General features: G+C 54.7%; 1 protein-coding gene and 1 long non-coding RNA gene across 4 annotated transcripts; one reads left to right on the top strand and one right to left on the bottom strand.

The window, feature by feature from the left end:
- Window positions 1–1,564: 1,564 nt before the first annotated feature.
- Window positions 1,565–20,615, bottom strand: ETNK2 (ethanolamine kinase 2). 3 transcript variants are annotated; one of them, XM_028530940.2, is made up of 8 exons: window positions 20,054–20,611; window positions 18,228–18,487; window positions 15,192–15,314; window positions 10,648–10,790; window positions 9,965–10,048; window positions 6,368–6,513; window positions 4,583–4,656; window positions 1,565–2,569 (listed from the first exon to the last, which is right to left on the bottom strand). In XM_028530940.2, the coding sequence occupies exons 1-8, from the start codon at window positions 20,309–20,311 to the stop codon at window positions 2,497–2,499; spliced, it is 1,161 nt and encodes a 386-aa protein (XP_028386741.1). In that variant the 5' UTR covers window positions 20,312–20,611; the 3' UTR covers window positions 1,565–2,496. The 3 variants fall into 3 exon arrangements, with proteins under 3 accessions (XP_028386741.1, XP_035870868.1, XP_035870869.1); XM_036014975.1 differs by lacking the exon at window positions 6,368–6,513 and having other exon boundaries at window positions 20,054–20,613; XM_036014976.1 differs by lacking the exons at window positions 1,565–2,569; window positions 4,583–4,656 and adding an exon at window positions 5,762–5,897 and having other exon boundaries at window positions 20,054–20,615.
- LOC118498074 lies at window positions 3,781–14,703 on the top strand. Its single transcript, XR_004900599.1, has 3 exons — window positions 3,781–3,792; window positions 9,592–9,597; window positions 14,619–14,703. It is a non-coding gene; the product is annotated as an uncharacterized LOC118498074 (long non-coding RNA).
- Window positions 20,616–21,485: the final 870 nt, after the last annotated feature.

Here is a 21,485-nt window from a genome sequence, read left to right on the forward strand (position 1 = left end):
CCTAGATGTTATCTCCAGGGAGGAAAGGTTACCCTGGGGATGAGGTCCTCATTTGTCCCAGTTTTGCCCACCTGCACCTGGCTGTAAATTGCTTGGCCATGGTGTCCAGCTGTCTCAGTTTCCCTATTCCACTCGCCAAGGAATTTTCCTAGCTTTTCACTATCCTGTCTTAATTCTAGGTGCAGAGACAGAGCCATGCATCCTGCATGCTTTTAGGATGGTGAAAACCTTTTATGGGAACCTGTGGTTGGTGCCCTGGAGCCCCACCGGGGAGGCAGGAAGGGGCAGGGGCATTGCAAGACCAGGAACAGCGCCCTGGTAATTGCCGGGAAGGCTGGGTCATGAACTCTCTCTCTGCCCTCTCGGTGCCTCTCCTGCGATGCCAAGGGCCAGAGCCCAGCAGAGAGGACCCCCTGCCCAGGCAGTGCTGTGCCGGCGCACTTCATCAGGTCTGAAAAAAGGCCTGGGTGCCCAGGGTCTGGGGTGATGGTGGGACTCCAGGGCTCTGTGGGGGAGGGTCCTGCCCCCAGTTGCCCTCTCCCCTGGAGAACTGAGGAAGAGGATGCTTTTTCAAAGGTAGCAGGATGGTGCCTGCAGGTTAACTCCCTCATGCAGGTGGTGGCCAGGGGCCTTGGGTCCAGGATAACACCTGGGGTGCCCTATGACTGTACTGTTCACCACCATGACATTATGCCATCAAGGACCCAGAAGGTGAGCTGTCTTTGGCTCCAGAGGTGGACCTGAGAGGAACAAGGAGCATGGGCACTGCTACTTAGTCCACAGGAAGGCTGCACCAGGATCACCTGACCCCAAGGAGAGCCCTTAGGGGCCTGCCCTGCCCAGCCTGGGCACCATCTCTGTGCCAGACACACCTTTCCCCATGTTCTCCACGGGTGCCCCTAGGTTCAGTCCTGCCCACTAAGGTCTGGCCACACAGGGTCACCGTGACCTCGAAGGCAGCTGCAAGTGCCAGCTCAGTTCCAGCCGTTGCCACGGCAGCTAGGTACTTTTGCAGAATCCACCCAACAGGCAGCTGGGCACCTTCTGTGGGCTCTGGGGCAGTGCTGCCCAGTCATGGTAGGGCAGCCCTAGTAACCTGGGCTGTGGAGCAGGGTACCCCTGCTCCCCTTGGAGCACCTGCCCTCCCCTCCCTCTAGCTTTCCGAGAAAGTGACAGACTGGTTCCAGGCGAAGGAGCACCTGCTCCAACCCCCAAATACTAGGAGCCAGAGAGGACCAAGGAAGAAGTCTCAGTACTTCCCTTCAGGGTCTCACTGGCTCATCATCCTGGCAAGGCCAAGTTCTTGGAGTCCACAGCTCAGTTCCCACCAAGCAGCATCCTTCCAGTTTTGCCAGCTGACTTGTGCAGGAAAAAGGCAGAAACCACGAGCCCTGCCCAGGTCGTCCCTATACCAGGAGGCAGGGCCCAGTCAGCCAGGTGCATTGAGGGCATGGGGGCAAGTGTGCACCCCATGGGGCTGGCACCCCTCTGCCCCCACCACAGGTGGGCTGGTCACACCCTCTAGGTCACAGCCTCATCAGCTGCACTAAGACAGAGTGGTCTGGGTCCTGAAATGGTCCTTTTAATGCAGAAAATCAAGATAATTTACAAATGAATTACTTCATAGGCCCAAACTGAGGGCCCCAGGGACTGTAAGGGCAGAGAGGAGGTGGAGGCCATTGAGAGTCAGGGACGATGACCTCAGTCAGCACCTTTGCTACTCTCGAGTGCCAGGCGAGCCCTGGTCCCTGGCTCCTCGAATCCCGCTAGTCTAGCCCAGGTGGGTGGACATGGGGAGACAGATCCTTGGAAGTGAGGGCCTGCAAGGCCAGGGGAAGAACAAGGCTGCTGGCTGCTGTCCCCTCCGCCCAAGGCAGAGCACGAAGCTGCAGTCCTTGGACTGAGGTTTGGGAAGGGGCTATTTGATCGATCAGGCTTGGAAACTAGGACCTCAGATGAGGCAGCTGCTAGGGAACTGTCAAGCCCCCACCCCAAGGTGTTTACATCCATCCGTCAGAGTTGGCATGGTGCTGGTTTGGGCTCAACACCTCCCCTGGGGTGTTGAGTCCCCAGTGGGGCCTGTGGGGAGACGGGCTGGAGGCTCAGGGCACTGGAGGTAGAAAGGAGCCCTCCCACCTTTCCCCCTCCCCAAGCCAGGAAGGTCAAAGACACCTCCAGGCAGCTGGGATCCCAGACTGGCCCGGGGCCGGGAACCCTGGGCTTCCCGGGGTGGTTGTGGTCGGAGCTCTTGCTGGCTGCAGGCACTTCCCTCCAAGTCAGGCCAGGCAAAGGGGCCTCAGAGCGAGGTCCATCAATCCTTCCAAACGAGAGAATGTGGTCACAGCAGCACCCAGTGGGGGCTGGTGGAGTCTTCTCCCAGGATACCCACCTGTCCCCTCTCCCACCTTGTCCGAGGGTACGGACCCCAGAGCAGAACCAAGCCCCAGAGAACCAGCCTTCCAGGCAGAGATGGCAAGGGGAGGGAGGGGCAGCTGGTCACTTTGGCATCTCCAAGGCAGACACTTGAGGCTTCACCGTGAAGTACTGGTTGAATCGGATCACTGCGTACCTGCCGGGAGACGGGAAAGAGAGCTGGGGGCGAGAAGAAAGCCATGCTGGGGGACTCCCAGCAGGAGCAAAGCTTCTCACCAGCTCGGCCCATCTAGGTCTGTGCAAGTCAACACCAGCCCGGGGTGAGTTTTTTTTAAAAATTCAACTATAATTTTATTATTCTTCTTAGAGCTAACTAGACCACCCTTCCCCAGACAAGGTCATTTTTAAATGTTCACAGTTCAGTATTGCTGAGTGCATTCACACTGCTGGGCAACAGATACCTAGGTCTCTTTCATTTCCCCACTCCCCCTCCCATGCCCCCCCACTCTACTTTCTGTTTCCATAAATTTGACTTAGTTTCCTCACGTAAGTGGAATTGCAATTTTGTCTTTTTGTAGCTGGCTTATTTCACGTAATACAATGTCCTGAGGTTCATCCACATTGTAGCATGATGAGATTTCCTTCCTTTTTAAGAATGAATGCTCTTCTATCGCATGAGTTTACCATTCATCCCTCCACGGACACTTGGGTCACTTCCACCCCTCGGCTGTTGTGGGTAATGCTGCCGTGAACACAGGTGCACAGGTATTTCTTTGAGACCCTGATCTCAATTCTTTTAGATATACACCCAGCAGTGATATGGCTGGATCATACAGTAATTCTCTTTTTAATGTTTTTGAGGAAGCACAGCATTGTTTCATCAACAACACACAAGGGTTCATTTCCCCATCCTTGCCAACACTCGTTACTTTATTAGACAGTAGCCGTCCTAATGGGTGTGAGGTGGTAACTTGGTGTGCTTTTGACCTGCATTTTTCTAATGGCTGAGAACACTTTGAAGACAGGTGATCATTCCTTTTTGGCTGAGGGTGGATGGGTCCATCCATCCTGATCTTTAAAGAGGCAGGGAGCCCCCCAAAAACTGGAATTATCTTCTGGAGGGCGGGCCCCTTTTAATATAGGCTTCCCCCATTAGGTGAGTGTCATGGGAACCCATCTGTATCAGCACACCAGATGGTGGTGTTGTGAGGACTACATCCCGCTCCAGTGAATGGTTTTCGAAGGCTCTCAGTGCGTGTGCCCATTGCATGATGGGCGATGGACGCGTGCACCTGCCCACGCCACGCTGAGTGTTCAGTGGGTTTTGACCAGAAATGGCACGACTCCCATGCTCCACCGTCCCTATTCACCCGATCTTGCCTCCAGCAACTTTTTTGTTTGTTTCCCTGGATGAAAAAAGTCCTCAAGGGGAAAAGTTTTGCTGACGTGGAAGAGGTGAAACAAAAACAGCAGAAGCACTAAAAGGCATCAAAATCGAGGAATTCACACACTGTTTTGAGCAGCAGGAAGTAAGTCTCGATAGGTGCACTGCATCAAATGGATGCAATGCATTTGCAATATAGGACTTTGAGAGTGACTGAAGTTTAAACATGTAAGAATAAATATACAATTTTTAATAAATACATCTTTTGGGCCCCTCCTTGCAATGTACCTCACACGATGGGCGGCCCCCTTTCCTGCCAAGGAGTCAGTACTCAAGTACAGTGTCAGCACAGCCCGTACTGTGTGGCCCCGGAAGGAGGAGTTCTGGGTCTGACAGTCCTCTCAGTAACACTAAACCACCGAGTGACCTCTGCAAGTCTCTCCCACTCTCTGGGACGCTGACTTCTCAGCTATGAGATGAGGGCCGGGTCTGTGATCTTCCAGACTGATCTGTGACAATCCCGTTCACCACCGAGCCCTGTGGATAAGGGCTCTGCAGTCTCAGGAGAAGACAGGGAAAGCACAGTCTGCCACGGGGCAGGCAGGGCAGGCAGGGCAGGCGTGAGAATGTCAGGCTCCTTCAGAGCGCTGCCCTGGCTTTCTCTGAGCCTCCCCTAGAGCAGTGACCCCACTGGCCACGGGCAAGGGCTGAGTCCAGAGGAATGGACTCCGGACACTCTATTTGGGCTGTCCTTTGCCCCCATACCCTCAGCTGTTCCTTTTCTCCCCCAGCCCCACTCTGCTCCCAGCTGTCCCGTGTGCTCACCTGAGGAAATCGAAGTTGATGGTGGAGAACTGGTTCTGGATGAGGGCCCAGAGTGCCCAGAAGAAGTGAGATGCCTGGAAACAGAGCAAAGAGGGTCAGCATGGTGATCTTCCCAAGGCTGCCACAGACCCCATCTAGCTACAGGGACACAGTCATGCTGGGAAACACAGAACTAGGTCTCCCCAGCACAGGTTGGGGAAATTCAGTTCAAGTCACTAGACAGCATCTGGGGACACCACTCCCTCTAGGAAAAAGCCAGCAGAGTTGGTTCTACCCACTCCAGGAGGGGTCAGCAGCCTGAGGCTGCTAGGACTTCCAGCTTGTGCCCCAGGCCAAGAAGAATTTCACCTCTGGCTTCTCTCATACCAGGGCATCTCAAGTCTTCAAGGCCAACATACCCAGGGGGAGATGAGCCTCCACATCAAGAGCCCAGGCCCACTGGCCAGAGGCACCCAGGTCACCCCAGGTTCCAGAAGCCTGAGAGCCAGGCTTCTCGCTGCCCCCGCACAAGCAGCGGTGACTCCAGCACTTCCCCTGGCTGGTGCCCCCCACCCCACTCCAAGTCCTGCTTACCCTGAGGTGGACTCTACAGTACCTCCCTGCACTTCCTGCCTTTTCAGGACTTAAAAGAGGCACAGATCAAGGAGCAAGTATGAATGATTACTAAAAAATTTAGCAAGAGAAAGGCACTGGGTGGAACAGTTAAAAAGAAGAAACTGAAGGAGAATCAGCTTTGTGCCAATGAGGAGAACAGAACAGGTAATCCAAAATCCCAGCTCCATGATGGCCTGTGAAATTCGGGGCAGCTGACTGATATCTTGCGTATGCGTGGCTGACATTAATAAGACTAGGGAACAACCCCAGGGCACACACCAGTGGAGGCCTGGCATGAACCGTGTACCCTGGACAAGTGGCACTCAAACTATAGAACTGACAGGAGGGCCCTGGCTGATGTGGCTCAGTGGACTGAGTGCTGACCCGTGAACTGAAAGGTCGCTAGTGCGGCTCCCAGTCAGGGCACGTGCCTGGGTTTTGGGCCGGGTCCCCAGTTGAGGGGCGTGAGAGAGGCAACTGATGGATATAGCTCTCACACATCGATGTTTCTCTCCCTCGCTTTCTCCCTCCCCCTGTAAAAATAAATAAATAAAATCTTAAAAGAAAGAAAAAGAAAAAGAAAAGAAAAAAGAAAAGAAAAGAACTGACAGCACAGCAACCGGGGCAGAAGAGCCTGGTGGGAAAGGCTTACAGGGAGTCTGAGTCAGCAGAGGAGGCTAACAAGGAGGATTAAGCTGACATTCTCTATCTCCTCCAAAGGCTTAAAAACAAGAAAAAGAAAAGAGAGAGAGAGAGAGAGAGAGAAAGAAAGAGAAAAGAAGGGATGTGGTTAACTGTAGCATGAAAGGCTAAGTTAGACATTAGAAAGACCTACTTGTCCAAATGAGAGAACTGCTAGCTACAACAGGTAGCTGAGATCTTTCCTGGAAGGAGAAAGTTTGATTTCCTCAAACTTTTCTAGGTTCTCCCTTTCCCAGGCCTGCTGGGGTGGGGGAAGCAGGAAACAGGGCGCCTTAGTATGAGGGGGATGCCCAACGTGGTTCTTCCCAGATCTCATCTCTAGACTGGGGTTCGGGAGCACATGGCGGGGTTTCCCAGGAACAGGCACCTGACCCTGGGCTCTGCTTCCTCCTCCACCACAAGTCTGTGGGAGGGCAGGAGCTGGGGGTGGGGCTGCACCCCACCTCCTGGCTCCTCCTTCCCCTGCCCCCTACCAGTCACAGCACTCACCAGGGCAAACTTGTTGACTTGCACATAGAGCCTCTCCACCTCCCTAGAGGTCACGGCCATCCCCTTTTGTGCCTGCAGGTAGTAGCGCAGCCACTGCAGCTGGGTCTCCCGAGCTGGGTACCGGCAGTAATCGACTTCATTCACACCTGATGGGGAGGCAGCAGCACAGAAGTTGCTGAGAGATGGCCCACCCGGGGGCCACCTCCAGCTCAGGTATCCCCTGCTTCACCGAAAACCTCCACCTGCTCTGCCCTGTGGGCTGTGCCCTAAGAATGCAGCTTGTCTCCATGACCAACAATGTGTAAAGGGTCAAGCCCCACCCCAACTGAAGACACCGAGAAAGGCAGACTGGTGGAGGGGCAGGGACAGTCCTGGCAGTGATGGGGTCCCCCTAAGCACCTCTGTCTCCCCTGCGCCCTATATAAAACTACGTCACACAGGAGGCATTTGAACACAGCACTGAATCAGGGCCTGGTTGTCTTAGGTCCAACACTGACCTGGGACAAGCCCTTTCCTCTCACCAGCCCAGATCTCTTCACAGACAACACGAGGAGGCCGCGTGTCTCTCAAACACAGCCTCTTGGGCCAGTGTTGAGCTGGCCACTTAAAAATCACCGGGAGAGCTTGGTAACAACATGTATTCCAACGCTGCTGCCCCAACCCAATTTCCCGATGACTGGGAAATACAGACAGGTTTGGAAACCCTGGTCTGGACAGCCTGGGCCCCTCTAGCCCCACCCTTCTTTGAGTGAGTCCTCAAGCTGCCAGCCCAACACACACCAGCCCCATCCTGGGCACATGTGGCAGAGGCAGTGGCTTTAGAGCTGGTACAGAAAGCAGCAGTTTATTTAAGACAAAACTAGAACTGGACCACCTTCTGCAGTCTCTTCTTCTCTCTCCTTTTCTTTCTGTCCTTACCAAACTTTCCTTATATTTCTAGAGAAACACATTCAGTCTCCTAGGGCCCCAGGGGTATGGCTGGGAAGAATCTCCTTGGGCAGATGTATAAACTAAGGCCGACAGAAAAGAAACTGGCTCAAGGTCACACAGCCAGTTAGGGTGGGCTCAGGGTTGGAACTCATCTCCCAGCTCCCAGTACCAGATCTCCTTGCTCCAAGAACCCTGGAGGTCCCTCTCCCTAGCTCCCAATCTCCTCCCTTGTCCTTCTTCCATGCTCAGTTCTCCTTCATTCTCAACTTAAGAGCAGGATGCCATCTGCCCCTCTGGAGAAATTCCAGCTGGACTTCACTCTGTATGGTGGGTGAGGAAGACTTAAAATACTTAAGAATTATCCCTTCTGGAAAGGTCAGTGAGTCTGGCTGCTGAGCATGCACAGGCCCAGTGCCCTGCTGGTGCCAGCCTCATCTCTATGCCACCCGCGCAGTTCAGCTGCTCTGCCCAGTGGAGGCCCCATGGTCCCGCAGGGTCCTAAATGCAGCTGGTGGCCACCCCAGGGAGCCATACCCTCAGGTATACACAGGTGGGGGCTGACCTTGGCCTGCACCACCTGGGAAACACCAGGGCCAGTGCACCCAGTGGACAGCTACAGACCATGTCGGAGCACCACCACCCTGCCCCTGCACAGCTGATTCTCAACAGAGGGTGGAGGTTGGTGGTCAGTGGTCACAGCCAGTCATTGCCCCTGACTGGCCTGGGTAAATCCCTCTCACTGATCTGCAAATAGCAACCAAGGCTCAACCAGAAGAAGAGGGTGAACTCAGCCCACATGAAGGATGCACCTCGAGCACCCAGCCTGGGTGATAGTTGAGGCTGTGCTATAGGACCCTCCAGGACACCTGCTACATTAGGCCACAGAGTCAAAGCAGCTCTACCGATTACATAGAAACAAACACAGGGAGGCTGCCAAAATGAGGAGACAAAGAAACATGGCCCAAATGAAAGAACAGATCAAAACTCCTGAAAAAGAGCTAAACAAAATGGAGATAAGTAATGTATAGATGCAGAGTTTAAAACACTGGTTATAAGGATGCTTAAGGAACTTAGTGAGGACCTCAGTAGCATAAAAACCGTCCAGTCAGAAATGAAGGATACACTATTTGAAATAAAGAACAATTTACAAGGAAACAACAGTAGAATGGATGAAGCTGAGAATCAAATCAATGATATGAAACATAAGGAAGCAAAAATCAACCAATCAGAACAAAAAGAAGAAAAAAGAATAAAAAAAAATGATAGTATAAGCAGCCTTTGGGACAACTTCAAGAGGCTCAACGTTCGCATCACAGGGGTGCCAGGAGAAGAGAAAGAGCAAGAAAATGGAAATCTATTTGAAAAAATAATGAAAGAAGACTTCCCTAATTTGGTGAAGGAAATAGACATGCAAGTCTAGGAAGCACAAAGAGTCCCAAACAAGATGGATGCAAAAGGCCCACTCTACGACATATCAGAATTAAAATGCCAAAGGTTAAAAATAAGAGAAAATCTTAAAAGCAGCAAGAGAAAAGTAGTTCGTTAGCTACAGAGGAGTTCCTATAAGACTGTTAACTGATTTCTCAAAAGAAACTTTGCAGGCTAGAAGGAATTGGCAAGAAATAGTCAAAGTCACGAAAAGCAGGGACCTACAGCCAAGGTCGCTCTACCCAGTAAGAGTATCATTTATAATTGAAGGGCAGATAAAGAGCTTCCCAGATAAGAAAAAACTAAAGTAGTTCATCATCACCAAACCATTATTATGTGAGATGTTAAAGGGACTTATTTAAGAAAAAGATCAAAACTATGAATAAGATGGCAAAAAATACAAATCAATCAATAATTTAACCTAAAAAAAAAAAACCAAACTAAGTAAACAAGAATAGAGACTGAATCATGGACACACAGAGCATTTTGAGAGTTGCCAAATGGGAGCAGGTGCGGAGGAAGTGGGTGAAATGAAGGGGTTGAGAAGCACAAACTGGTAGTTAGAGAACAGCCGTGGGGGTGTAAAGTACAGTGTAGGAAATGGAGTAGCCTATAGAACTACACATGTGGCCCGTGGACGTGAACAATGGTGTGGGGATTGCCTGCGGGAGCAGGGAGCATTGGGTGGTAGGGGCCAATGGGGGAAAAATCAGGACAACTGTGATAATATGATCAATAAAATATAATTTAAAAAATTTTTAAATACAAAGTTGTGGAGTCTGCTCCTTACCTGCATGCTGGGCCCTTATTTACAATTGTGCAGACTGTGCTGGGCACAAAGAAGTACGGACCAGGGGTAAGTGGAGGCTGAGGTTGTCCCGTGCTGGCCCACCTGGTGTGCACTGCATGTACCCAGAGGAAGGGGTCTTTTTCTAACTCACATGCCAAACTAAGTATCCTCGGGGATCCTATAGTGGGCACGTTCTCCTAATTCGTACCAAACTGCCATACTGGCCAGCAGAAGTGTGCTATGTGTAGGTGGGTCCTGCCTCCCCAAGGAGACCGGAAGCTCTCTCAAGGCAGACTGTCTTCCCCCCTCGGGCTGGGACACTGCAGAGAACAGGAGCTGTCTAGCCTCCATCCCCCAAGTACAGAACCTCCTCTCATACTCTCCTTGATCTGACCATCCATCCTAAGGAGCGTATCTTGAGCACAGGACAAATAGTAATGCCCACTCACCTGCAAACTCATTGAAATGATTGCCAATGTCAAAAGCTTGGTAGTTGTAGCCGGCATATTCATAGTCGATGAACCGTACGTGACCTGTGAGGTCGAGAGGCAGCAAAGGGGGTTGGTCGCAGCAGACCTGGACAAGCCTGCTCAAACTGCCACAGGCCTCTGCACTTGACTCGCTGCCACTGGCTGGCCCCCGCAGCCCCCTGGCCTTACCCGACCTCCTCAGCAGCAATCTTCTAAGCTTCTTCCATCTGTCTGTCCCTTTGTCCATCTGCCCAGCTCCAGCTATCCCTCTCATACAGCTAGATCCTTGGGCTCTCCTCATCTAAAGATGTTTGCCCTCAGCATGGCTGAGGGCCAGAAATAAAGCAAAAGGTTCCCTGGGTGAAGGTCTCCTCTGGGCCACAGGTTTCCCTCTAGGAAGGCTCGGAGCAGCAAGAGAAGGACTTGGAAGCCCAGAACATTGTCAGGGGGAGTAGTTGGGATGCCCTAATGTTGAAAACCTCCACAAACCATGACTCTGAGTTCTTTCTTGACATGGACTTTTCTAAGTGGGAATGTTTCCTTTTCCATTTCTCTCCTATAGATTAACTTAAGACCTAAGCTGAACGGTCTCCTCTTGCTTGTCCAAGTACCAGCCTCAGGAACAGAACCCTGCCGGGCGGCCAGGGCCAGAGAAGCCTTACCTTTGGTGCTGTCGTAGATGATGTTCTTGCAGAGCAGGTCATTGTGACAGAACACCACGGGGGAGTCCAGCTGGGACAGGTGCTCCTTCAGCCAGGCCAGCTCACGCTCCAACACCTCTATCTTAGGGACATCTGCGGAGAGGCTGCACGGTGGCGAGAGAGGTGGCCAGTGGAGGGAGGGTTGACAGTGGACAGGAAGGTGCTTGGCCTCAGAAGCCCTGAGCTCTGGCCTCCTCACTACCTCTTACTGCAGAGGGACCTTGACAAATGGTCAATCTTTCACCATCTGCAAAATGGCACTAAGGTTTCCCATCCTTCCAATGTGCTGTGTTTACTCTAAGATGATTAAAACACTGGCTTAAAAGGATTTTGAAAAGCACCCAAATCCCTGACTAAACAGTGTCCCTGCTACGTGGTGAAGGGGACAGGAAGGTAACGGGGGAGGCACAGAAGAGGGCTGGAGGGTGAGGATGAGTGTCCAAACTCACTTATCTCTGGTGAAGAGGACAAGGGCAGTGGGGCGGCCCGGGGAGGGGCTGGAGCGCTGGCGCTCTCTTGAGGAGGCAGAGGGTACGTCCTGGTCTGTCTCCCTCATGCTCTCGCAGCTGGCGTCACAGAGAGATCACAGAGTTTAACTTCGTATCTCACACTCACAGACAGACCACTCGGGCCCACATAGAGAAGCAAAGAAGTTGTTTTTTGGGCTCACTCCTACAAGGCCAAGGGGACATTAGGGCCGTTCAATGGAAAAGCACTTGCTGTGCCGCTCCCCAGTATGTTGTCCCTTCCACCTTGAACTAGGAGTGTGTTTCCTTGTCCCAGACCCCCGCCAGACTGGCTGTAGGCCACTGGAGGGCAGGAACAAAGACGCACGGAGGCCACTCGGCCCCACCCCATCCCACAGCACACAGAGGCGCTGCTGCTGAAGGAAATTCGTGCTGCCGGATGAACAAATGGCTCCATCAGAGGCCACAGGGATGCCGAGGAGGAGACACTGTGTGCAGAGGCTCTGAACTGTGGTCCCTGGGAGGCGCCGGTCTGTGCACACTGAAAAGCCAAAAAGCAGCAGAGCCCTTAAAACCCAGAACCACCGATGGGAGGAGGGGACAGCCTGGGGTTTATCTCCGCTCCTGTGTCTCCTGTTCGCTCTCTTGTCCGAGGCAGCGAGAGTCTGCGCAGGGGGATGAGAACGAGACAGGTCCTCCCGATACTCCCATAGGACACCCCGCTGCCCTCTCCCCAGCCCAGAAACCAGAACATGCAGCTGAGTATTCCGTGATTAAAGTGTCCCCATGTGTCCCCCAGGAAAAGAACGAGTGGGAAGCTTCCTCACAGGGTTCAGAAGGTCAAAGCTAAGAGATCTTAGGTCTCTAGTCCAACCCCATGGGGAAACTGAGGCTCAAGAAGGGCAGAGTCTTCCTTGTAGCCTCCAGATGTCTCTTGTATACCTGGACCCTCTATTTCCTAAGGAAAGCGGCCTTGGCCCATCCAAGGGTCTGAAATCAAGACAGTCCTAACCACGAGGGCCCGGGTGCCCCCTCAAGGCTTTGCCTAGGCCACTCCGAGTCCAGGCGTCTGTCAGGGGCCGATCTGGGGGAGGCCTGCCACCTCCTGCCCCCACGCCATCCTCACTGGAGTTTATCTGTGTCGACAGGACTGCATAAAATGTATTTTCCTCTTGGCTCTCCTTAAGAAGCTACCTCTTCTTTTAAAATTCTTTTTTTTTCTTGGACTGAGACCATCCAAAGATAAGAATTAGGAGGCTTCGTTTGGTTTGCCCAGGTCTCAGCCTGGGAAAAAAAAAAACACATGGCTTTGACATCCAGGACGCCCACTGCCCAGGCCCTGACCTCTCTCTGACCCCCACACTACCCACCCCAAGGCCACGCAGATGGTTACTGTGGGAACAATCCTGAGCTTCCCCATCCCTCCCCTGGCGCCTGGAACATCGCCAGCGGGACTCCCCTCAGCCCTGACACCACCACACTCTCCCAAGGCTGTGGGTGGGTGGGGCAGTCATCTCAAGCTTTCACACGGCAGGCGGAGCCGCTCCTCTGTGTCTCCCTCTGTGTCTCCGAGGCAGCAGGAGCGGGTGAAGGGGCCTGAGGCATGGACTGCTGCCCGGCAAGTGCTGCTCAGCTCTTGGGGTCAGAGCGGGGAAAGGTGGATTCTTCTAAGCGTTCAGGCTCCTGTGGCCTGGCCCTATCTGAGTCTCGTCTTGAGGGCCCTGAAGCAGTCATCAACTCCGCATCCTCCTGGCCACCCTGGACGCCGCCATACTTACCCAAACGCCTAGGCTACCACATCCATCCCCACAAGGTCTCTGAGGCAGCCCCGTGAAGCTGCCTAGGGAAGTATCCCCCCAAAATGGTTCCTTGATCCCCTGCCTCAGAATCACCAGGGGAGCCTGTGAAATGCAGACGCATGGGGTCCAGTGCAAGACCTCCCCCGACTCTCCAGGGTCACACCAGGATCCTGCACTCAGCAAGCACCCAGGGGAATCTCATGCTCAAATGTGGGGAACCCCAGTGCTAGACGTTGCCCATTCAATTTCAGCACTCCTCCAGCTGGTCTCCCCACCTCCAGCCCCCACCTCCCCTCACTCCACCACAGTGCCGGTCAGGTTACTGCTCTGCCCTGAGTCCGTGGCTCAGACGCCTTCACAATTACCTTCCACTGCTGTGAAATGAACCTTCGTTCCTTAACCTGACATCAAAGACCCCTCACAACTGAGCTCCAGTTCACATGACCTCTGCAGCTCTACCTCCCTAGACCCCTCCCAAGCCCTCCTGAAGAGCTGCTCCAGCCAGCTCATCTACATGTCATCAGGAGCAGGCTGTGCTCACGCCGCCGTCTCCCCCAGCCCCAGTGTCTCTCTCCCCATCTCCGCCAGGAAGACGGTCCCTGGGTCCCCAACCCCTGGCACAACATGCTCCACACCTGCCTTCTTCTACAGCTCTGCATGGGCAGGTCCTCTTTCCTCACACAGTTTCTAAGCAACTTATGGGCAGGGCCAACGTCACCTTTGTGCTCTTTACTGTTTTAAATCCCAATTAGTGTTTGTGAAATGGAGGATGGACATCACCAGGGTTACTATGGAACTCAGGTGCTTCATATTGTCCCAGTGACTGTTCCCCACAGCTTGCTCTGGGATAGGGGAGGCAGTTCAGGGCAGCCATCATCCCCTAAAGAGGCCCAAAAAAGTCAAGCAATTTGATTCGTCCAAGGTCAAAGGTATGACAAAAACAAAGGGAATTGGTCAGTTCTTCTCCAGAGACCACTCCCCTCCCAACACGGCCACCTCCCCCACTCCCAAAGGCTACACAGTGCCTGTAGAATCAAAGAAAGCTGTAGATGCAGGGGTTACCCCTGAGCATCACGCCTAGACTCTAGTCCTTCAGCTGCCACTGATAGCAATGACCTTGGGGCAAGTCCTATCCCTATGATGGATCTCAGTTTCTTAATCTGTCAAATGGAAGTGGTGGGCTAGGGGAAGGGAGGGTCCTGTTGGTTCAGGTACCAGAGGACTCTGCTCTCTGTGCTGTTCTGGTCCTCAGGCACAAGGCAGTTCTTGTCCCAGGGAGAACACCTGACATAGAAGGTCTGCACATGGGCCACGCTGGTCCAGTAGCTCCAAAGCAACGCTTGGTAACCCTTAAGTGGGAGGGTCCGGACAGAGCCATCGTGTGTGGGAGAGAGCTCCTTACTGTCTTGTCATCTCTGAGGAGGTAAGGAGATATCCTGCCCTAAACCTGTGTAACCCACTCCTAGGAACATGGGTGTTCAAGCCTTTATGGAGGGGACGAGGTGACACTGCTCTTTCTCCCTTGCCCCCACTGCTGTCTCAGCACTCGAGCGTATGCTGGCGAGTCAGGTTTCTGAAGGCTAGAAGGGCTCTCGGGTGGCAGGCCAGAGCGTGTAGGGGAGGTTCTGGGGAGCCTGTCTTATATGGGGAAAGGTGACGTTGGGAGAGGAAACAGCAAGCTGTCAGCCTGAACACGGTGGAAAGCAGGGTCCCCAGGGGCATGTGGGGATGAGCGGCATCCAGGCCAGTAGCAGGAATCTTGATGTCCCAAGGGCTTGTCAGTGGATGAGCTGACCTCTTCTGAATGACTGTGACTCAGCCTCACCCCATTCTCAGAGAGCAGGACCCTCCCTTCTCACGGCTCCAAAGGCAACTCAGGTAGACAGGGCCCTGGGCTGGGAACGGAAGCCCCGCCTCTGACTAGCCCCCCACACTGGGCAAGCCTTAAGTCTCTGAGCTTCAGTATCCTCTAAGTAAAATGGGGAGATGCTGTCCCTGACCCTAGGCCCTGCCATAATGTGGAGACTCAAGGAGAAATACGCATGTGAGTCCAAAACTATGGGTCTAAGATCCTCAGATTTTCTCCACTGGCCCAACTCTCTTGGAGAGAGAGGCTCCGCCACCAGGACTGGAATCCCTGAGCCTCCTGTGTGGTGGGGTGGAGCAAAAGAATGAGGAGTAGGATCACATTAAGGTGGTCGAGACAGTGGCAGCCTTGAGCCCTCCCAGATCTTTGTACCTGGGGTTGATCTCGTTCTTCACAAGGGTGAAATAATTGTGCATCTTGTGCCAGAGGATGGGCTTGGGCAGGCTGCCGTTGGTGTGGATGGTGTGAATCTTTGCCATTTCCAAGGCGATTAGCCTACAGCACAAAACAGGAAGAGCAGAGTATCAGTGGGAGTAGGGCAGGCCCTGCCTGCTCAGCCCCTCCTGACCAGAAAGCGGCCCTACACACACTGTCCGTGAGGGGCTGGCCAGGGGTCAGAGTGTGGGATTATCATTACAAATCTTTTAGGAGCTCTCCACCTCAGCTGAAGGCATGAAGATGAGATATGGCCTTTAGCCTAGCAGCTCCCTTTCCAGAGCCAGAGCTGGGCTGTTTCAGGTTGCAGAAGGGCAGAGCAGTGGGCTATTGCCCACAGGCCAATGACCCTGCCCCATGTCAAGGTCATGTACCTACAGCAATCCCTGAGGACAGTTGGGTCCCCAGAGGATGGGGGTGGTGCCTCTCCTCCCACCCTGGACTCTGACCCACGCCCTCAGGGGGAGGTGAACACAGGGCATCAGGGGATTGGGGGTGGCAATGCCAGGCAGGAAGAAATGCCCACCTCTTTGATAAGGCCTGGCCAAGGTGGGGAGGGAGGAAGGCAGGCCCAGGGCAGCCCCTTCCTCTGGGGCAGGGAGTTGATGATGCTGGCGGCTGGGTGCCAAGGACGCAAAACAAACCAGTGTTCTATTTTCAAGTTCTCCTGTGGACATTATCCAAGGTCCCAGGAGAGAGGGAGGGACAGTGGGGAGAGGAGAACCCAGCTCAGGGGAAGACTGCTGGGAGGGGGTGGGGGTGGGGGTGGATGGAGGACTGACTGGTCAGAAAGGGAGGGCCTTGATAAGGACCCCATCCTCTGAGGCCCTGCGTCCCAGCTGGGCTCCCCCAGGCCTCTATCAGCTCTTCCTCTGGAGCCCCACTGGCTGCCAAGCCTCCAACATTCAAGCTTCCTTCACCTCTGCCTGTTCGAATAATCACTGAGAAAGACAATAAAGGCATTGGCTGTTTGAAACCTTGTCGCCAAGCTGTTCCAGGGACACCCCCTCCCTTGCCAGGTACTGGGAAGAGGCAGGCTATCACCCAACAGGATAACAGGGCACTCTGGGGGCTCCTCCCCCAGACCCATGTAGGGGGCAAGGGGTGTGGCAGCAACAGAGTGGCTGGGAGATGAAGTCTGTTTGTTCAGAGGCCAGAGGCTCTGGAGTAGGAGCGAGCCCACCAGGGTCTGGGCAAGGTGGGAGACCGACCTGAGACCCAGGCCTCCCCTTCCCGAAGGAAGATTCTGAATAGAGAGCTCAGACCAAGTGTTTCCTTGAATATCAATAAGGTCGTTGTCTGGAATAGCAATGAAAGTTAACCTCAACACTCAGCATTTTTATGCCGCAAAGCCTGAACAGCAAAGGTTGGGAGGTGGGGTTCAGGGCAACATGGGGAAGTAAGCTTCCAAAGTCCACCCCCACCTTTCCTCAGAGAACCACCTTTACCCCAGAAAGATAATAGTCCCTCCTAGGAAAAGTATCAAGGAACGGCTACCTCCTACACTTTGCCCAATTTCTGGCTTTTCCCCAAATGTAAAGTTTTTATTATTGAACCTAAATCCATCTTCAATCTTTCTGACAATGGCAATTGTTTTCACGAGAGGGTGAGTGACAGGACCAGATCCACAGGGGTGGTAGAGACTGGGGGTAGTGAGGATTCGCCAATATTTGAGCTTATTTGTGCAACAGCTGGGAGGAGTTGGTAGGAAAACCTGGCCAGGGCTCCTCAGCCCCGGCTCCTCTGGCCTTACCCCTCCAGGCTGAGAAGCCCTTTACATGAGTTTGTATATCCCCCACCCCCAGACACAAACACACAGCTACAATATACAACTCAGTGGAATGTTTGGGGCCTCACCAGCCCTAGGAGCAGCAGTCAGGAGCACTGTGGGGGTGAGGCTCTCAGATCCCCTCCTCCTAAGTCCCCAGAGCACCTGACACAGGCTCCCTGCAAACAGGGCGAGGTGCACTAACTCGGGGTTAACTGCGGCAGGTGAGGGAACAAAGACTGTTGGTCTACTCTCAGGTGGGTTTTGTTGTGGCCCCTCGGAATTTCGATGGCTCCTTCCCTGTGGTTGGGGCAGGACAGAGCCCAAAGGTCCGGGGCAGACCCCTGTGCCACTGTCCCCAGTGTCAGGAGTAAATGTCAGTCATGAGGACTCATTCTAGTCTGAGGACCCTGCACGTGGCCACAGCACTGGAAGGATAAAGGTGGATCCCATCTGACCTCCCTGCCCAGCACAATCAGAGGAAAGAGTGCACCGTGGGCTCTTCGTCCGTCCTCCTCCTTCCAGGCCCCACAGCCATAGTATCCAAAAGGCTTGAAGGTCCCACACATCAATCTAGGCAATTAACAGGAGTGGCTCCCTGAGGACCATGGGTTCTGTGAGCCTATGGCAGCCTCAGCAGCTCCCCAAACCTGGACTCCCACCTTATCAGGGAACCTGGAAGGAGTTCACACTGGGGGAGGGATGCCACCTCTTTGGGCTGCTAAAACCATGCTTGACCCTATAGGGCCATTCTCCTAGCATGTCTGGGCTCTTGGCAGAAGGGGAGGAGCAGGAAGCCCTGCCTGCTCTGGGGATTTGGCTCATATTTCGTTTCCAAGGCTCAGAGGTGTTTCCAAGTCAGACTAGGGTAAGCAGAGGGCTGAGGCATGGACCAGGAAAGGGATCCCTGCTGCATTTAGGGAGCTAGATGCTTTGGTCTCTGTTAACCAAAGTTCTCCTTTGCCTCCCTCAAGAACTCGTGCTTTTAGCAGACCCCCATTGGAAATCCATAAAAAGCCATGGTAGCTCTTCACATAGCAATGCACAAAAACACACACACATTTTTCATGCAATTTCAGGGAGTTCACAGATCTATTGACTCACTCATGGACTCCACTCTACACCATGGAAGGCAGCCAAGGATTTCAAAGCCCAAGGCCTGAGAAATCATAGAGATGAGCAGTACCCCTGGGCACCCTCCTCACCTGAAGAGCCGGGGCTCACGGATGTGCTCAGGCCCCAGGGCCACGCCCGGCATGTACTCATAGCACAGCCCATTCTGGAAGGTACAGTAGAGTTTGGGGGCACAGCCATGTGCTCGCAGCAGCTGGAAGTTTCTGACCTCGTTCTCCCGGTCCACCAGCAACTCTGTCCGCTCTCCATACACCCGAACCAGCACACAGTCCCGCATGTCCTCCTCCACATAGCAAGCCACCAGCTTGTTGGTGATGCCATCGGTGAAACGCTAGCATGGGGAGAGGGCAACGTAAGGGTGCGTGGGGCAGGGCCTCTGCTCTCGCCCCATGGCTGCCCAGCATTAGCACAGGTCTTGGAACACAACCACACGGAATCTTGTCCTTTACCCTCTCGCTTAATAAAGAGCTCAACACCGTCCCCAACACTCGGGATAGACTAGAGAGTTCAAAGGCAGTGGCAGCTTGGGCTCAGCCCAGGCACCCTCACTTCTCCTGAGTGTGCCTCCAGTGGATGGGGATTGGTGGCAGAGGAGTCTGACTGTCTTGGTTAGTGGCCGTCTTCCTCTCCCTCCGCCTCCACCCCGGCTCTGTAAGAAACCTCCATGGACCAGAATGTGGCAGAGGAGGACCAGGATCACCCAGGATGAGTACATCCCCACCCAACTGCCTCTCACCACCTGTAGGCAGAGGGTTCTTTGCTGTCCCTCCCACCCATGCAGGGTATTGAGGGTGGCACCCACCCCAGGTCTCTGGTGGTCAGAGCTCCTTAGGGCCTCTGAGTTCCATACCAGAAGAGATAACAGACCCCGGCTGGGAGACGAGGGTCCCCCAGGGGGTGACAAAGAGGAATGAACCGTGAAATTTATAAGGCACAGTATGTCAGAGCTAAAAGGGGCCCTGGAGGACATCTGAACTAATTCTACGTGGGGAAACTGAAGCCCTAAGAGGGAGAAACTGACATAGGGCATGGTAAGCCAGTATTGGAATTAACCTCAGGCCTTCTTGATCCCTTGACACTTTTACTCCAAAATATGCCTTTTATTTTGAAAATGCTACCCACCCATCCCTCTCCCCACACTTGGTCCTGAACCTCCCAGAAGGTTCATCATCAGCATGGAGCCCCTACCACTCCACTGCAAGCTGCAGGTGCGGGCTGTTCCTCCACCAGCAGCTTCCAAAGGGATGGGAGGGTGGGCAGGTGAAGACTCTTTACTGAGGATGCAGGTCGGCTAGGGAGACAGCCTGAGTCTCCTCAGTGGGAGGCTCTGCCCATCTGTGAGTGCAGGCTAATGTGTCCATGTTGGGGTGGGGAGGCGCCCTGTCGGGGCGGGGGGTGGTGGTGCAGAGCCAGAGCCGGGGCAACGGGGAGGACTCCTACACAGCGCTGGGGCTGGCCCGAATTCCGGGACAGGTAGGGTCCACCCAGAGCCTGGAGGTTTTGCTACCACCATAGGGTGCAGAAAGGGCAAAACCGTCTGTGTGACTAGTGTGGGGCATGGGGCGTGGGGCTCTTCTTGAAAAGTTCCTGCCGTCGCAGGTTTCAGAGCCGGCTGGGTACGCGCCCATGGGCAGCTGGTGGGCAGCCAGGGTCAGCTGCGCCACGCGACAGGGGGTGGGGCCCACACCAGCAGCACGCGGACGGCGGGCAGGTGGACCTCGGGGGTGCCCGCCCGTGAGCCCGAGTGGAGCGGTGCGTGTGTAGGGTGCGGGAGATGAATGGGAAAGGAAACCACGTACAAACCCCCATCTCAACCCTCCTGCGTAGCAGCCGCGCCCCCTGGGACCCACGCCCGTAAGGATACGCGGTTCGACGTCCCGCATTCCCGCTTGGGTACCTTGGTCCGAACTTGCTCGGGCTTCCAATGCGGTCGCAGCTCCTGAATGAGGCGCAGGGCTCCAGGCAGAATATCGTCCTGCTGCACAGAGATTCCAAAGTACGGGACGGCGGCGGCCCGCAGGGGGCCCGGCGACTCCCGGCAGCGTGCGCCTGCCGCCGCTCTCTCCTCCATGCCCCATGAGCACTGCGGGCCGGGCGCGGGCCTCTTCAGGTAACAGGGCGAGCGCGGCACGGGAGCCGAAGGGGGCGCAGCCATTCCCAGCGGCCGCCCCCTCGGAGCCGCCGCGCTTACGCTAGCCCCGGTGGGGGGGGCCCCCAGCTCGGGGTAGGGGGCGGCGTGGTGGGGGAGGGGCGGGGTCAGGCCATGACTCCGGAGCCTCTGCCCACCGCGTTCGCCGTCTTGCAGCCTGCAGCCCCAAGCCGACCCGGGAACGCCGGGGCTGGCTGCGATTGTGACATCACGGGCACGGGCCGCCGGGCTCGGGCCGTGGGAACGCCCCCTTTCCGCCCCCGCACGGCCCAGGCGGGCGGGAAGCCGTGCGGCCGCCGCTACCTGGGGCTCGAGATGGGTTGACGCCCCCGAGAGGGCCGCGGCGCGGGGGCGGGGCCGGGGCTGTGACGCAAGGATGGGGGCGGGGTGCGGCCGGGGCCTGGGCCGTGACTAGGGGGCGGGGCGCGAGGGAGGCCCAGGCCCCCGATAGCCCCCACGTGAGGGCACCACCTTCCTCTCACCCTCATACCTGGCTTCCTCCCTCCCCTTGGCTAGAGCCTTTCTCTCTGGGGCAGGGCAGGGGGAGGGCTCTTCCTGCGCCCCCACCCCATTCTGCTGTAGGGAGATCAGGCTGCAACCAAGAAGAGGTCAGCTTGGGTAGCCCACATGTGCCTACCTCTCTGCGTCCAGTCCCTGAGCTCCTGGAAAAGGCTCTGAGGCCCCTACCACATCTCAGTGGCGGTTCCTTGTACGGAGGCCCCCAGGGAAATACCGCCCCCCCCCACACACACACTGGCTATGGAAAAGGAACATTGGGTGATGCATGTTAGAGGAGGGTGTGCTAATGAGTTATCTCACTAGTTATTAGCCTGGGAGAGCTTTCACTGCCCCACCCAGAAAAGTCCTTACTATTTTCCCAAGTTGTCCCTTTGTCCTGTTGAGGAATCCCTCAGTCACAAGACCCAATCATTATTGCTGTCAGAATCCATCTCTGAGCTCGGCCCAGAGGAATTTTTGTGGTTATGGAAATGTTATATATCGTGTTGGCCAGTTCAGTGGCCACTAGCCACATGTGTGTATCCAGCACTTGAAATATGATTAGGATGACAATGGAATTTTAATGTAAATAGCCCTGTGTGGTTATCATATTGGACAGTGTAGGAGATGATGGGGAAAAGCTGCATACTTAAGGTCAGGGAGCCCCAGGATGTGGAGTTAG

The sequence above is a fragment of the Phyllostomus discolor genome, chromosome 14 (genome assembly GCF_004126475.2).
Source record: "Phyllostomus discolor isolate MPI-MPIP mPhyDis1 chromosome 14, mPhyDis1.pri.v3, whole genome shotgun sequence".
Taxonomy (NCBI): Eukaryota; Metazoa; Chordata; class Mammalia; order Chiroptera; family Phyllostomidae; genus Phyllostomus; species Phyllostomus discolor.

Coding starts and splice junctions, on each gene's coding strand:
- ETNK2 (XM_036014975.1), bottom strand. CDS start 20,311: ATGGCTGCGCCCCCTTCGGCTCCCGTGCCGCGCTCGCCCTGTTACCTG. Junction 18,488..20,053: donor CCGAGCAAGTTCGGACCAAG/GTACCCAAGCGG, acceptor TCCCCATGCTAG/CGTTTCACCGATGGCATCAC. Junction 4,657..9,964: donor TCATTTCAATGAGTTTGCAG/GTGAGTGGGCAT, acceptor CTCTGTTTCCAG/GCATCTCACTTCTTCTGGGC.